We start from the raw sequence: 14,174 nt of genomic DNA on the forward strand, positions 1-14,174 counted from the left end.
TCAATCCGTTGGCAAGAGACAGATTTTCTGAACTGGACGTAGATATTCAGCTTGACCGCGTCGAAGGGTAACGGTACGGACGATACCACTAGAGTCTGGGTGTACCTTGATGATTCGGGCCAGCTCCCACTGAGCCGGTGGAGTTAGGTCATTCTTTACGAGTACAAGCTGATTCTCCTTTACGTTGTCTTCGCTGACACGCCATTTGGTGCGAGGCTGAAGGCTGGTTAAGTATTCGTCACGCCAACGCCTCCAAACTTCGATTGTTTGCTTATGCATCTGCTGCCACATGTCCAACCGGTTGGTCGGAATTTGAGATACGTCAGGCTCCGGGATTAGGTTTAATGGCTGACCAACCAGAAAATGTCCTGGTGTCAACGCATCATAGCAGTCGGGGAGATTTGAGAGCGCACAAAGAGGGCGTGAATTGAGGCACGCCTCCACTTGGGTAAGAATCGTCGACAGTTCTTCGTAGGTGGTTGCCTCAGATCCTACGACCGCAAGTAGATGTCTCTTCACGCTTTTGACCGCCGCCTCCCAAATGCCCCCTCGATGAGGTGCAGAAGGTGGATTAAATACCCACTTAATGCCTACATTGGTCAAAAACTGGTCCGCTGATTTGTTGTTGTTATTCAAAGCGTGTTGGAACTCCTGAAGGTAGCGATCCGCTCCAACGAAATTCGTTCCGTTTTCGGACCATATCTCACTCGGGTAACCTCGTTTTGCAATGAATCGCTTGAGAGCACTGATGAACATACCTGTTGACAAGTCACTGGCGACCTCCAAGTGCACCGCCTTGGTTGACATGCACACAAATACCGCCAGGTATCCCTTCGTTGTTTTGACGCCACGGACACACAAAGCTCGAATCGCAAAAGGACCAGCATAATCTACGCCAACATGAACGAAGGCTCGTGTTCCCATTACTCGAGGTACAGGTAAGGATCCCATCAGTTGATTTGCGGTTTGTCCCTTGAGCCTAGCACAACGAACACAGCCATGGACCGTCCGTCGCACCGCTGTCCGCAATCCGATCACCCAATATTGCTGGCGCACAGTAGCTGCTAACAGTGTTGGTCCCGCGTGCAGGTTACGCTGATGGAGTTCCCGCAGCATCAGATCCGTTACTCGATGATCACGCGGCAGTATGATCGGGTGTTTCACGTCGTAATCACATGTCGAATTTTGCAGGCGACCTCCGACGCGCATTGTACCGTTGCCATCAAGAAATGGGTATAATGAAGCCAACTTGTTCTTGACCGGCAGCGTAACTCCTTTCGCTAGCAACTCCATTTCCCGGTTGAAAACGTCTTCCTGAGCCATTCGCGCTAGCTTTGCTTTTATCACCTGCAGTTCTTCCGGTGTGAGGCCAGAGTCGAACTTCGCTCCCTTCCAAGCCTTCAACGACCTTGCAAACAACGCCAACGACCGAACCACAAGACCGAAGTCCGAACGTCGCTCGAGTATGAACCGTTCGGCGAAGTAGTTGTTGCGTTGCTGTGTCACAGTATGCATCACCTTGACTTTCCGCTCCTCAGGTAACTGCTGAACGTTTGCTGGAAGATCTTGACCTGTTCTCCAATTTTGCTCATCCGTACTTAGCCAGGTCGGTCCATGGAACCAAAGCGGATGGTCCAGAAGTTCATCGGGAGTCAAACCACGAGAAGCGCAGTCCGCCGGGTTGTCCGCACTGCTCACGTGGTTCCAACATTCACGAGGTAGATATGCGAGAACTGCCGATGTACGATTCGCTACATATGTCTTCCACTTCCTTGGATGCGCAGAAAGCCACTGAAGAACAATGGTGCTATCCGTCCACGCCCAATGCTCCACGGAGAGATGCGATATTGATTCCGTTATGCGCTCAATTAGTTCAGTCAATAGTACTGCTGCACTGAGCTCGAGTCGAGGCAACGATACTTGTTTGATCGGTGCCACTTTAGTCTTCGCAGCTAGCAAGTTCACCACGATGTTCCCGTCCGGATCTTTCGTTCGGGTGTACACTACCGCTCCATATGCCGCTTCGGATGCGTCTGCGAAACCGTGAAGCTCCACCTTACCGTTGTAATTCGCTGCGAAACGCGAAATGCGTACCTGTTCCAGTTTATGTAGGCTCTGTTTGATTTTAACCCACAATTCCTCAATTGCAGGAGGAAGTGGATCGTCCCAAGAAGTCCCGCTGAGCCAGAGCTGCTGGAAAAGTATTTTGATGCTCACCGTAACAGGGGACAGCCATCCGAATGGGTCAAACAGCTTGGAGGCGTCTGACAGCAACTGCCGCTTGGTGTTTGCACTGTCCGGTTGAAGATGAACTTGGAAGGTAAAGATGTCTTCTTCTGGACGCCACTGAACGCCCAGCGCCTTAACTACATTCGGTTGCTCAGCAACTTTCACGTCCACGGGATTTTGCTCCGATCTGTCAACTTCATCCAGGACCGCTGCGCAGTTGCTGGACCATTTACGCAAGTTGAAACCAGCTGACTTGAGTATTTCGACGACCTGGGCTCTCAACTGCATCGCTTCTTCCTTGTTTTGACCTCCGGATAGGAAGTCGTCAACATACGTATCAAATACGATGGCCTCTGCTGCTTCAGGGTACACCGTGCTATAGTTTCTTGCCGCTTCCTTCATTGCTTCAATGGCCAAATAGGGCGCTGAACTCGTCCCGTATGTCACGGTGCATAGACGATTGTAGTATATTACATCTATCTTTCCTAAATACATTCTTACCTGAAACATATGACAACCTTTAAGAGATTCTACCTTGTTTAGATGAGAGTGTAGTAGTGAGTGCATAAACATGAACACGGTGGACTTAGGCTTGGGAAGGGATTGATTAAGCGACAGCAGAGACGAGAGCACGCGATTCCACAACCTGGCGACTTGGTGGGAATAAATTTGCGGAAAAAAGGTAATTATAAGGATTTACGGCAAAAGAAAAGAGCCTTCTGGCAAAACAATTTCTAGTGAAAACGATTTGCGAAAAACGAGTTGATAGGAATTGGAGAAAATTCTGCTAAAGAGTGGAGCCGGTGCCTGAATTCTTGATTAGCGGGGGTTGATCGGTGGCATTGAGAAGCAGCCATATTGGGAAAAAAAGGAAACGGAGTGAAATAGTGAAACTAGATTGCACAGGAATTAGGAGCAGAGCGAAAATCATATGGATTTTCCATGATCTTTGCGAAAACTGAAGAGTTTTCCACGCAACGGGGAAAGCTAGTTCTCGGAGAAAATGCGAAAATCTCAGGGATTTTCCATGTGAAAGTGAAAACGAAAAAGTGGGAGAAAATGCGAAAATCGGTAGGATTTTCCGGGAACGAAAGCGATGATCTAAAAGCGAAAGCGATTAGGGCGAAAATTGTCAGGATTTTCCCGGAACTGTAGGCAATTAGTGGAAAACGATATTTTGAGTTCAGATTGGCTGAAGTTGAAAAGTAGAGAATTATGATCCATGAAAAGATGGCGGCTAGTAATTGCATAGGTGCAAGAGGCAAGGTTGGAGATGGATTCTGTACGTATAGAATGGGAAAATAGGGGAGTTGATGTGATAGTAGTAGTGGTTGCTGCTTTTCGATGTTTACGAAGGTGCACATGAAGATTGACTAAAAGTTGCGTTTCTTTCCATTTCAGATGGAAGAATCCCGTCCAGTGCCACCCTTCAGGTGCAACATGATAGAGACGAGCAAGCTTGCGAAGGAGTGGAGGTCCTGGAAGGAGTCACTAGAATGCTACTTCGCGGCGTATGGTATAACCGACCAGCAAGTTATGAAGGCGAAGCTATTGCATCTAGGTGGACCAGCGTTGCAGACCGTATTCAAGAACCTGAAGGATCGGGACCATATGCCGGTAGTGTCACTAGTGCCGAAATGGTACGATGTGGCAGTTGACAAGCTGGACGAGTTTTTTGAGCCTCGCCATCAGACTACGTCAGAACGCCGGAAGCTGCGACAGCTGAAGCAAAAATCAGGCGAAAGATTTGCCGACTACATAATTCGACTGAAACAACAAGCTTCGGAATGCGGTTTCGATCGATATGGGTATGAGATCGGCAGTACCTTGACGGAGATCTACCTCACAGATGCTGTGGTAGAAGGCTGCACCTCCAACGAAGTGAGAAGAAGGATTCTACTCAAAGATCTACCTTTCGCCGAAATTGAAGCCCTAGGAATCTCTCTGGAGGGCGTGGATCAACAGATCGAGGAAATAAGCACGACCGAGCCCCTCCCCAAAGTTTGTCGAGTGGGACAATCCAAACAAGACAGAGGAAACAAGCAGAGAGATGTTTCGGCGAGCTTCAAACCGATTCGAGACAAAGCGTGCTACAACTGCGGTCGAGTAGGTCATGTGGCCGCATCAGCGGCGTGCCCAGCTCGTGGGAAGCAGTGCAGAAACTGCCAAATTTTCGGACATTTTGAGAGACTATGCCGTAAACGAAAACAACCACCCCCATCGGAGCAGGTAAGCAAACAGGTCCGAGCAGTAGAGGATGAACCGCGCCCGAGTCCGGTTGAGGACGGAAATGTTAAGGAAGAGGCTGGACAGGACAAGATATATTACGCTTTCTATTCCGGAAACGAAAGCAATGTCATCCCGTGCGTCGTCGGCGGTATTGAACTGGAGATGTTGGTAGACTCCGGCGCGGACGCCAATCTGATCAGTAACGTGTCATGGTGCAAATTGAAGGAAGAACGTGTGCAGGTGGTGTCTTCTACCAAAGGAAGCAACCGGGTCCTGAAAGCGTACGGCAGCGACAGACCGTTGAAGATATTGGGTTCCTTCGTGGCAGAGATAGATGTTGGAAAACGCCGAACGCAAGCTGAATTTCTGGTAGTCGAAGGGGGACAGCGTTGTCTGCTCGGTGATACTACTGCGAAGAGATTGGGGATCCTTAAAGTAGGATTGGATATTAATCGAGTCGATGCCCCAACCGCACCGTTCACAACCATCAAGGGCATAAAAGCATTCATTCACGTCGACCCCGATGCGGTTCCCGTGTTTCAGCCCATGCGTCGACTGCCGCTGCCCCTGGAAACAGCTGTTAACAGGAAATTGGACCAATTACTTCAACGCGATATTATTGAGCCAAAAACAGGACCTACAAGCTGGGTGTCCCCACTTGTTGTAGTTGGAAAGGCGAATGGCGAAGTTCGATTGTGTCTCGATCTTCGTCGCGTGAACGAAGCGGTCATGAGGGAACATCATCCCATGCCGGCGGTGGATGACCACATTGCGCGGCTCGGTCGTGGTACAATATGGAGCAAACTGGATATTGAAGAAGCGTTTATGCAGATTGAATTAGCAGAGGAATCGAAGGATATCACTACGTTTATTACCGGACGAGGACTATTTCGCTTCAAGCGCTTACCGTTCGGACTGGTGACAGCGCCGGAACTCTTTCAAAAAGCGATGGACGAGATTCTTTGCGGATGCGAGGGAGTAGCTTGGTATTTGGATGACGTCATCATCGAAGGGAAGGACATCGAGGAGCATGATGCTCGTTTGAATGAGGTAATGTAATGTTTGAGAAATGTTTTGAATAATAAAGTTCGCTTGAATTCGATTGACTAGAGCTTATTTATTTATTCCTCAAAAGAATCTTAACGAAATCAATCCATTGTTTCAGGTGTTGTCTCGATTCAAGAGCCGTAACGTTGCTCTCAATTGGGAAAAATGTTTGTTTAGAGTTACCGAGCTTGAGTATCTGGGTCATCAAATCAGCGAAAAGGGGATTAGTCCGTCGGAAACGAAGATTCAAGCCTTATTGTCTTTTCGAGAGCCTCAAAATGAACAAGAACTTCGCAGTTTCCTCGGCCTGGCCAACTATATGAATAAGTTCATACCAAACCTGGCCACAATTGACCAACCTTTGAGGAAGTTGTTGTCGAAGGGCGCAAAGTTCGAATGGACGAAAGACCAAGCTGATTCCTTTAGTATGATCAAGGCAGCATTAAGCAATGTGCAAAATTTAGGGTTCTACAGACTGGAAGACAAAACGGTGGTCATCGCAGATGCTAGCCCACATGGGCTAGGAGCGCTGTTGGTCCAATATGATAAGGATAATGAGCATCGTGTGGTCAGCTTTGCCTCCAAATCCCTGACAGAAACTGAGCGCAGGTACTGCCAGACAGAGAAGGAGGCGCTGGCTATAGTATGGGCAGTAGAACGTTTCCAGTTTTACTTGCTTGGGAGAAGTTTTGACATCTTGACTGATTGCAAAGCATTGTCGTTTTTGTTTGCAACACGCTCTAAGCCCTGCGCGCGAATCGAACGTTGGGTTCTGAGGCTCCAGCTGTTTGACTACAGGGTAGTGCACGTTGCAGGTAAAGATAATGTGGCTGATTCTCTTTCTCGCCTGGCAACATTGAATGCTTCGCCGTTTGACGTTAATGAAGAAGTGATAGTCAGGGAAGTGACTATGTCAGCTCTTGCTTCGTCGGCACTAACATGGAAGGAAATCAAGGAAGCTGCCCTTTCAGATCCCGAAACATTGAAAGTTTTGGAGTCATTGGCGAACGGTGAGCAAGACAGTATTCCGATTGAGTATAGGGTCCTGGTGAATGAGCTGTGTCAGTTTGAGGACGTGCTGCTACGAGGGGATCGCATTGTCGTACCATTAGCCCTAAGAGATAGGGTTTTATCGGCGGCTCATGACGGTCACCCGGGAATCACCATGATGAAGAATCATTTGAGATCGAACGTTTGGTGGCCGAAGATGGATTCCGATGTGGAAAAATATGTGAAAAGTTGCAGAGGTTGCACGCTTGTTTCTGCCCCTGATCCACCAGAAGCAATGGTTCGTAGTCAACTACCCTCATATCCATGGCACACATTGGCGGTTGATTTTCTTGGTCCATTGCCCGAGGGACAAAGCTTGTTCGTGGTCATCGATTACTATTCTCGGTTCATGGAAGTATGCGAGATGGAGACTACTACTTCTAACGATGTAATAAGAGAATTGGCAATCATGTTTGGTAGATATGGAATTCCATCCTACATAAAAGCGGACAATGCTCCTCAGTTCAGTGCTGATTGTGCGGAGATCAAAGAGTTCTGCGAGTCAACGGGGTTCAGGATTTCAAACACCATCCCGTATTGGCCACAATCGAACGGAGAAGTGGAGCGGCAGAATAGGTCTATTCTAAAGCGACTCCGAATTGCACAAGAGTTGGGACTGAACTGGAGGAAAGAATTGCGTGACTATTTATTGACCTACCATTCTACGAAGCATCCATCTACTGGAAAATCACCTGGAGAGCTGATGTTCGGAAGACGAATTAAAAGCAAGGTTCCGTCCATAATGATCTTCCATGAGGATGGTTCCGTACGAGAACGAGACGCCGTTGTGAAAGAGAAAGGTAAAGATTATTCCGATAGAAAGCGGAATGCCAAGCAATCCGAACTGCAAGAGGGTGACGTTGTTCTAGCGAAGCGTATGCGGAAGAATAATAAATTGGATACTAACTTCAGTAACGAGGAGTTCATCGTAAAAAGAAAAGAGGGACTAGATACAATCATCAAATCCTCAAAATCGGGGAAGGAATACCGACGCAGTTCAGCACACCTCAAAAAGGTGTTGGGTCATGATCAGAAGGATCTTGATAATCATTCTTCAACGGTTGCTGTTCCTAAAAATGATTCTTTATCGATGCAGAACGATGATGCTTTATCTGAAAAACATCCTTCTAGAAGATTAAGGAAAGTTCCAAGCAAATATGATGATTATATCCCGCATTAAAGTTTAAGCTACGTTGATTACACTCGGATAAATTTGAGTTAAATAAAATAAGATAAACCTAATTAATAACGCATTTTATTCCAAGGGGGGGATTGTAGTATATTACATCTATCTTTCCTAAATACATTCTTACCTGAAACATATGACAACCTTTAAGAGATTCTACCTTGTTTAGATGAGAGTGTAGTAGTGAGTGCATAAACATGAACACGGTGGACTTAGGCTTGGGAAGGGATTGATTAAGCGACAGCAGAGACGAGAGCACGCGATTCCACAACGATAGTGCTTCACTGGTTGGTCTTGATTTTCTCGCCACACAATCCGCTGGTAATCTCGATCGTCAGGATGTATCCAGACCTGGCGATACATCTTTTCTACGTCTCCTGCAATCGCTACCCGGTGCATCCGAAAGCGTAGAAAGACAGAGAAGAGGTCCTAATTCACATTGGGTCCCGTCAGCAATCGGTCGTTGAGGGACGCTCCCGATCCCGACGCACACGAGGCGTCGAAAACGACACGAAGTTTAGTAGTGGAACTCTCTGCCTTCACCACGGCGTGGTGGGGGAGGTAATAGCATTTGCTGTCCTCCACGTTAAGCTCACCAGCAGGTATCTCCTCCATATGATTCAGAGCTTGGTACTCGCGAATGAAATCCAAGTACTGCTTACCAAACTCGGGCTCCCGTTGGAAGCGCCTTTCCATCGTTCTCAATCGTTTCATTGCTGCGGTGAACGATTCACCCAGCGCCGGCTTGGAATCGTCGAACGGAAGTCGCACGATGAAGCGTCCCATCTCATCTCGTGACACGGTGGACCGGAAGTAGGCAACTGCTGTTTGTTCAGAAGGAGTAAGCTGCTGTGGCTTAGGAACCTCCTCCTGCTCCCAAAATTGACGCAACGATTGATTGATGTCCAACTCCGTGTGCAAATTAACGATCGAGAAGTTGCCCTGTATGCCGGTCGTATAGACAGCTTGATTGCCGGACACGACAAGCCCAAAGATTGTATTTTGAGCGACTGGAACACGGGAACTGTTTCGCACCTGACCAGCCTTGAGGATAAGCAAAAACACGTCGGAACCCAAAACGACGTCGATCGGACCCGGCCGGTTGAACTCCGGGTCGGCTAGGTTCTGCTGCACTTCATCGGTGAGGATACTCGACTCCAAACACAGGTGTTGCGATGGCAACGTCGACGTGAGCTTGTTCATCACGAAGGCCTTGGTATTCAGGATCACCTCTTCTCGGAACCGGTTTGCTATAACCAGCTCCACCAATCCGCGAGTTGTTCCTGCTTGTTGTTGGCCCAGTCCGGAAACCACAAACTTTGCGTTGGACCGTGGCAAACGTAGTTTGTTGACAGTGGCTTCCGTGATCAGCGATGCCTCCGATCCCGAATCGATTAAAGCGCGAACCTTCATGAACTTGCCATCCGATGCTCTGACACAAATCATCGCCGTTGGTAGAACTGACACTTTGGGTGCCGGTACCCTTGGAACTTGCGCCACCATTGAGCTGATAGCATCTTCTCTTCGTGCCACAGTTTGCTGCGGCTGGGGTTGCACGTCGCTGGATCGATCGGCGGGTTGGTTCTGCACCACCACCTCCTTAGGGCAAAGAAGTGTATGGTGGCGTTGCTTGCAGTCTCCGTTATGGCACACTGATTTTGATGTACACACTTTTACCGAATGTGATGAACGCAAACAGTTGTAGCATAGTCTTGCTTTCTGTGCGAACTCACGTCTGCACTGCACATTTAGTTTTTTGAATTCATCGCACGTATGGATCGGATGCTCACTAGAGCATTTCGCGCACTTTTTCACTTCAGTTGCGGCATGTAGCGCCTGCACTTTCTTCTCCGACTGGGTCGATTTCTTCACTGCTCCTTTCTTCGCCTCATCCGCTACCGCTACTGTCTTCTTGCTGAATGCTGTACAAGTCTCCAACGCGTCGCATCGATCGTCCAAAAACTTCAGGAAATCCTCGAAGGTAGGGTTCTCCTCTTCAACGATCTTCTGCGCCCATAGAGATCGCGTTTCACCGTCCAACTTCTCCAGTAGAATGTGGATAAGCCACGGATCACGAGTATTGAACTCTTCCCCCAATGCATTGAGCTGCCGGGCCACCTCGTCAGAAGTGGTGACAAGTTTGCGCAGATTGACGGGAGTAACGCTGCGAATCTCTGCCTGGTCTACAAACTCGCGGACAAGAGCGAAAACAGTGAACTTTTTCTTGTCGTAGAAGTTTGTCAGTGTTGTCCATGCTTCAGCGTAATTGGCATCCGATATCGGAAACGAGCTGACTAGTCGTTTAGCGTCACCGTCCAGGAATGATACCAAGTACTGCATTTTCACCGAATCCCGTATATCCGTTCGACTGTGGATCGTGGTCTCGAAGATGTCCTTGAACGATATCCAAGACTTTCGATCTCCATGAAACACCGGCACACTGATCGTAGGAAGCTTTACATTCAGGGGTGCACGATTCAGCACCTGTTCGTCTCCTCCAGCTTGATGCATGCTGTCCCTCATCTGCATTACGTTTCTGCTCGCCGCCGACTGGCTCAGCAGCAGTGCCCGCTGTGTCTCTAGCAGCATCTGCATCGCTTCACGAAGGTCCTTACACGAACCAGCCATCGTCCTGTCACTGGGATTTGAAAATTCGTCTTCGTCCTGACCGCTGTTCCTGAATTCGCTTGCATAGGATTCGATGATGTCTTTCGCTCGATAGTAGCACGAAAAAAACTCTTCCCGGAAATTGAACACCGACGCAATCGCTTCCGGGTCGGTTTGCTCCTCCTCGATTTCATTCTGCGTTTGCCGGAAGTTTTTAGCGAGCTCCGCTAGCTGCTGCAATCGATCGGTTGCTTCTCCATACGATGCCTTCCGCTCGCGAAGCTTCTCCGCTGCGGCGAGCTCCCACTTCACTTGGGCGAGAAAGGCGTTTCTGCGACCGATCAATTTCGACATATTTCCGCGGTTCCCGAACCACTATCCGACGCAGAAGGACCATTTGTTGGACCTCGAACTAAAAATCGGCGAACACCACAGAATTTCGCGGGGGAAAACCGGATAAAACTTCGAAATAAAACTCAACTCGAGAGAAATTACGTTTCGCGACTTTTCATTTATTCGGTTACTTCAATTGTGTTGTTATAAAGGTTGTTATTGTTTTTACTTCCTGTGCAGAGTTGCCAGGTATGGATTTTCTCTCGAAGCATGGGGCAGTATGCCCCAACACACCGAATGATTTATAAACAGCATCCCCTTTCAAGCAAAACTGACTCTTAGTTAGATGTTTGGTAAATATATAATTTGAAATGTTTGCCTCCCAACAGTCTGGAAAATGTAATCTGTGGCACAACGATCATGGGAAAGATACCCATAATGCATACAGTATCCCAGAGATCATCATAAATTATAGTCATATTACCTGGTGCCGGTTGATCAATTACAAATCACAGTGGTTTCCTTTCGTTGGCCTCTGCGTTTTCCAATTTGAAGCTTTTTTTTCCGTCAGCTAACTCAATCCTCCCGAAGACGTTCATCAGCCAGTCAATAAATGCTTCTCCAGATGTGTTCCATGTACCTCTAACGATGCTTCTTCACAGCTTGTCCATCCAGTCGCCAACGCTTCTCAATATTGACTGGTCATCCAATATCAGATCCAACTGCAGCCGATGACCCAGTACCGCAGCAACGGCCTTCAGAAGGATCCCATCCTCGTCGCCAATGTAGTGTTTAGTAAAACACCGCTTGTTGTTTCAGAGTACAGTATACAAGTGACGTTTATTTACGTTGATCCTAAATCATAGCCTACTCAGTCTACTACAAGTGTGAGGATATTTCTTTTCTGCAGGTGTTAGGGACTTGGAGGCGCATGCAATTATCCGAGGATCTCCTTCGCTATTGTATTGTACGAGAACTGCACCGAGGCCGATAGGTGATGCATCAACGTACAATTCCGTTTCGTCAACGTGATTGAAGTAACCGAGCTTCTGAATAGATTTCAATGCTTGGTTTTTTAAAAATTAAAATTCTTCTTCCTCGATCTCCGTCCAGTAGAAGGTGTCTGACTTGGCAAGCATTCTTAGGTTCTCGGTTTTATCAGCACGTTTCCAGATAAAGCGTTCTGAAAAGTTCAAAAGTCCAAGAAAACTTTTGACTTCCAATAGATTTTCCGGTGTACGAAACTCTTGGACGGCTTTCAGTTTATTGTCCTCAACGCTGATTCCATCACGCGAAAATCGGAATCCAATGAATTTTACCGATTCTGCTCCAAAATGACACTTTTTGTCGTTTAAAACAACGTTATGTTCTCGCAAACGGCAGAGCACTTTTTCCAAATTCGCATTATGTTCTTCCAACGTTGCTCCATGGACGAGAACATCATCTAAGTAGTTTGAAACACCTTGGCATCCTTCCAACACTACAGTTTGCATTATCTCCTGGAAAATATCTGGAGCGTTGCTTAAGCCAAAAGGCAATCGTTTGAATCGGTAGGTGCAATTTCCCGCGAAAAAAATTGTGAGGTGTCTAGAATCTTCATGAAGTTCTACGTGAAAGAATGCACTGGACAGGTCAATTGTTGAGAAATAGGATGCCCCGTGGAGTTTCGAAACTATAGACTCTAGAGTGGGCATCTTGAATGGAGATCGGATAATGCATTTGTTGGGCCCTCGAAGATCTACGACCAACCTTATGTCATCCTTTACTTTCGGAACAACGAGAAGCGAGGAACAAAATGTTGTGTCCATACCGTTGCAAACTCTTTCTATGATCCCCGATGACAGTAATTCACTTAATCGCCGCTCTGTCTCTTCCTTGAAAGCTGGAGGAATGTTCGTGAAAACGTTTCGCGACGGTGGCATGCTTTTGTCATACATCAAAGACACGGGAGGTACATTGAATTTTGGAAATTCGCCGGGAGCAGACAATGCGAAAATTTCACCGGGAAACAGCTTGTACTCGTCGTGCACCATATGTTCGAGTATTGGAATATCTAGTCCTAACTGAAGGATGCTGTACCTTAACGCCGTACTTTTTCCCAGTAATGATTTAGCGTTTGGAACAACTTAGAATTTTTCTAGATATCGAGGACGATCTTCGGATACAAATTTTTCATTTTCGTCAACTCGCCTGCTACGATCATCAAAACATGAATTTCTCTTTTTTTTTCTTTTCTAAGGTTCTATACACTATTCTCTACACCCTTCAAGTTCCCTACATACATGAGCGTTCCACTTCCTTCGCGAGAGCCGAATAGCGCTGACGGGCTACGGCTTTGGCTCCTCGTGTTTTTGCTCGCTCTATCGCGGCTTTGGTGTTCCTTCGCTCCTCTATCTTCCTCCAGGTATCATCTGTGATCCACTGCTATCTTCGGGTGCATAGCTCACTCAAATTATTCTCGACGGAAGGCGTTCTTGATGGCTCTTCATTGATCTTCTACGCTTCCACCTGCTGGAATATCCACAGCACGGTTCTCTAGCTCCTCGACGAAGGACCTTTTCACCACAGCGTCTTCCAGTCGGCGTGTGTTGAACCGGCTCCCGATTTTCTCCTCCTTTCGATGGATCCTAGCAAAGCGCAGTCGGGTCTCGCCAATTAGGAGGTGATTGTCGAACGCAATGTCGGCATATGTGGTCGATTTGATATTCCGTGACGCCCTCACGGAAAACCTATGTCATTTTGCGCACTGGTCGATGAGGAAAGAGCGATCCCCCAATCACCATGTCATTGTTCCCACAAAACTCTGCAAACAGCTCTCCGTTTCCGCTGATTTCTCCGACACCATAGCGTCCTATGACGTGCTCATAGTCCGAGTTGTCGGAACCAACCGTCGCGTTGAAGTCGACAATGAGGATCTTGATATCACCTTTCGGAACCTTGTCCACGACAGCATTCAGTTGACTGTAAAAGTTCTCTTTGTCTTGCAATTCGGCAGCATCGGTTGGCGCGTAACATTGAATCATGGTAAGGTTTCGAATCCGTGTTCTGAATCTGGCTATAATTATTCTCTCATTAATAGGCTCCCACTTCATGAGCGCAGCATGGGCATGAGCACTGAGTAGGAAACCAACTCCTCGGTGAGAAGGAACGTTTTCGCCTCGTAGGCCAGAAAGTAGAATTTGACCCGATACCAATCTGGGCTCTCCAAAGTTCGGCCAACGGACTTCGCTCTGTCCTAGGATCTCTTGCGTTCCTCATTGGCAATTATAGTTGACTCAGTTTGCCCTGCTGAGCTAGGGTTAGTACATTTGAAGTTCAAATTCCTCGCTGTTTTGCGTTTTTTTTTGGTAAACGCACGGGTATTCAGCATGACCATGCTGAGGGTGACGGGTTCGATTCCCGGTCGGTTCAGGATCTTTCCGTAAAGGAAATTTCCTTGACTTCCTTGGGCATAGAGTATCTTCGTGCCTGCCACACGATATACACATGCAAA

At 47.5% G+C, this 14,174-nt stretch overlaps 4 protein-coding genes across 4 annotated transcripts; 2 read left to right on the forward strand and 2 right to left on the reverse strand.

Annotated features, from left to right (window-relative positions):
• LOC134291384 (uncharacterized) lies at positions 1–2,631 on the reverse strand. Its single transcript, XM_062859074.1, has one exon. It carries the CDS (start codon positions 2,629–2,631, stop codon positions 1–3), a length of 2,631 nt encoding a protein of 876 aa, XP_062715058.1.
• A 1,038-nt stretch (positions 2,632–3,669) lies between these two features.
• LOC109424308 (uncharacterized) lies at positions 3,670–5,517 on the forward strand. Its single transcript, XM_062859078.1, has one exon. It carries the CDS (start codon positions 3,670–3,672, stop codon positions 5,515–5,517), a length of 1,848 nt encoding a protein of 615 aa, XP_062715062.1.
• Positions 5,518–6,415: 898 nt separating this feature from the next.
• Positions 6,416–7,735, forward strand: LOC134291388 (uncharacterized protein K02A2.6-like). Its single transcript, XM_062859083.1, has one exon. It carries the CDS (start codon positions 6,416–6,418, stop codon positions 7,733–7,735), a length of 1,320 nt encoding a protein of 439 aa, XP_062715067.1.
• Positions 7,736–8,170: 435 nt separating this feature from the next.
• On the reverse strand, positions 8,171–10,702 carry LOC134291391 (uncharacterized). The gene has a single exon (XM_062859091.1). It carries the CDS (start codon positions 10,700–10,702, stop codon positions 8,171–8,173), a length of 2,532 nt encoding a protein of 843 aa, XP_062715075.1.
• Between the last annotated feature and the right edge of the window lie 3,472 nt (positions 10,703–14,174).

This window comes from Aedes albopictus, chromosome 1 (assembly GCF_035046485.1).
Source record: "Aedes albopictus strain Foshan chromosome 1, AalbF5, whole genome shotgun sequence".
NCBI classification, from domain to species: Eukaryota; Metazoa; Arthropoda; class Insecta; order Diptera; family Culicidae; genus Aedes; species Aedes albopictus.

What these genes read in the sequence shown, in the direction of transcription:
- LOC134291391 (XM_062859091.1), bottom strand. Translation starts at nt 10,702, where the DNA reads ATGTCGAAATTGATCGGTCGCAGAAACGCCTTTCTCGCCCAAGTGAAG.
- LOC109424308 (XM_062859078.1), top strand. Translation starts at nt 3,670, where the DNA reads ATGATAGAGACGAGCAAGCTTGCGAAGGAGTGGAGGTCCTGGAAGGAG.
- LOC134291388 (XM_062859083.1), top strand. Translation starts at nt 6,416, where the DNA reads ATGTCAGCTCTTGCTTCGTCGGCACTAACATGGAAGGAAATCAAGGAA.
- LOC134291384 (XM_062859074.1), bottom strand. Translation starts at nt 2,631, where the DNA reads ATGAAGGAAGCGGCAAGAAACTATAGCACGGTGTACCCTGAAGCAGCA.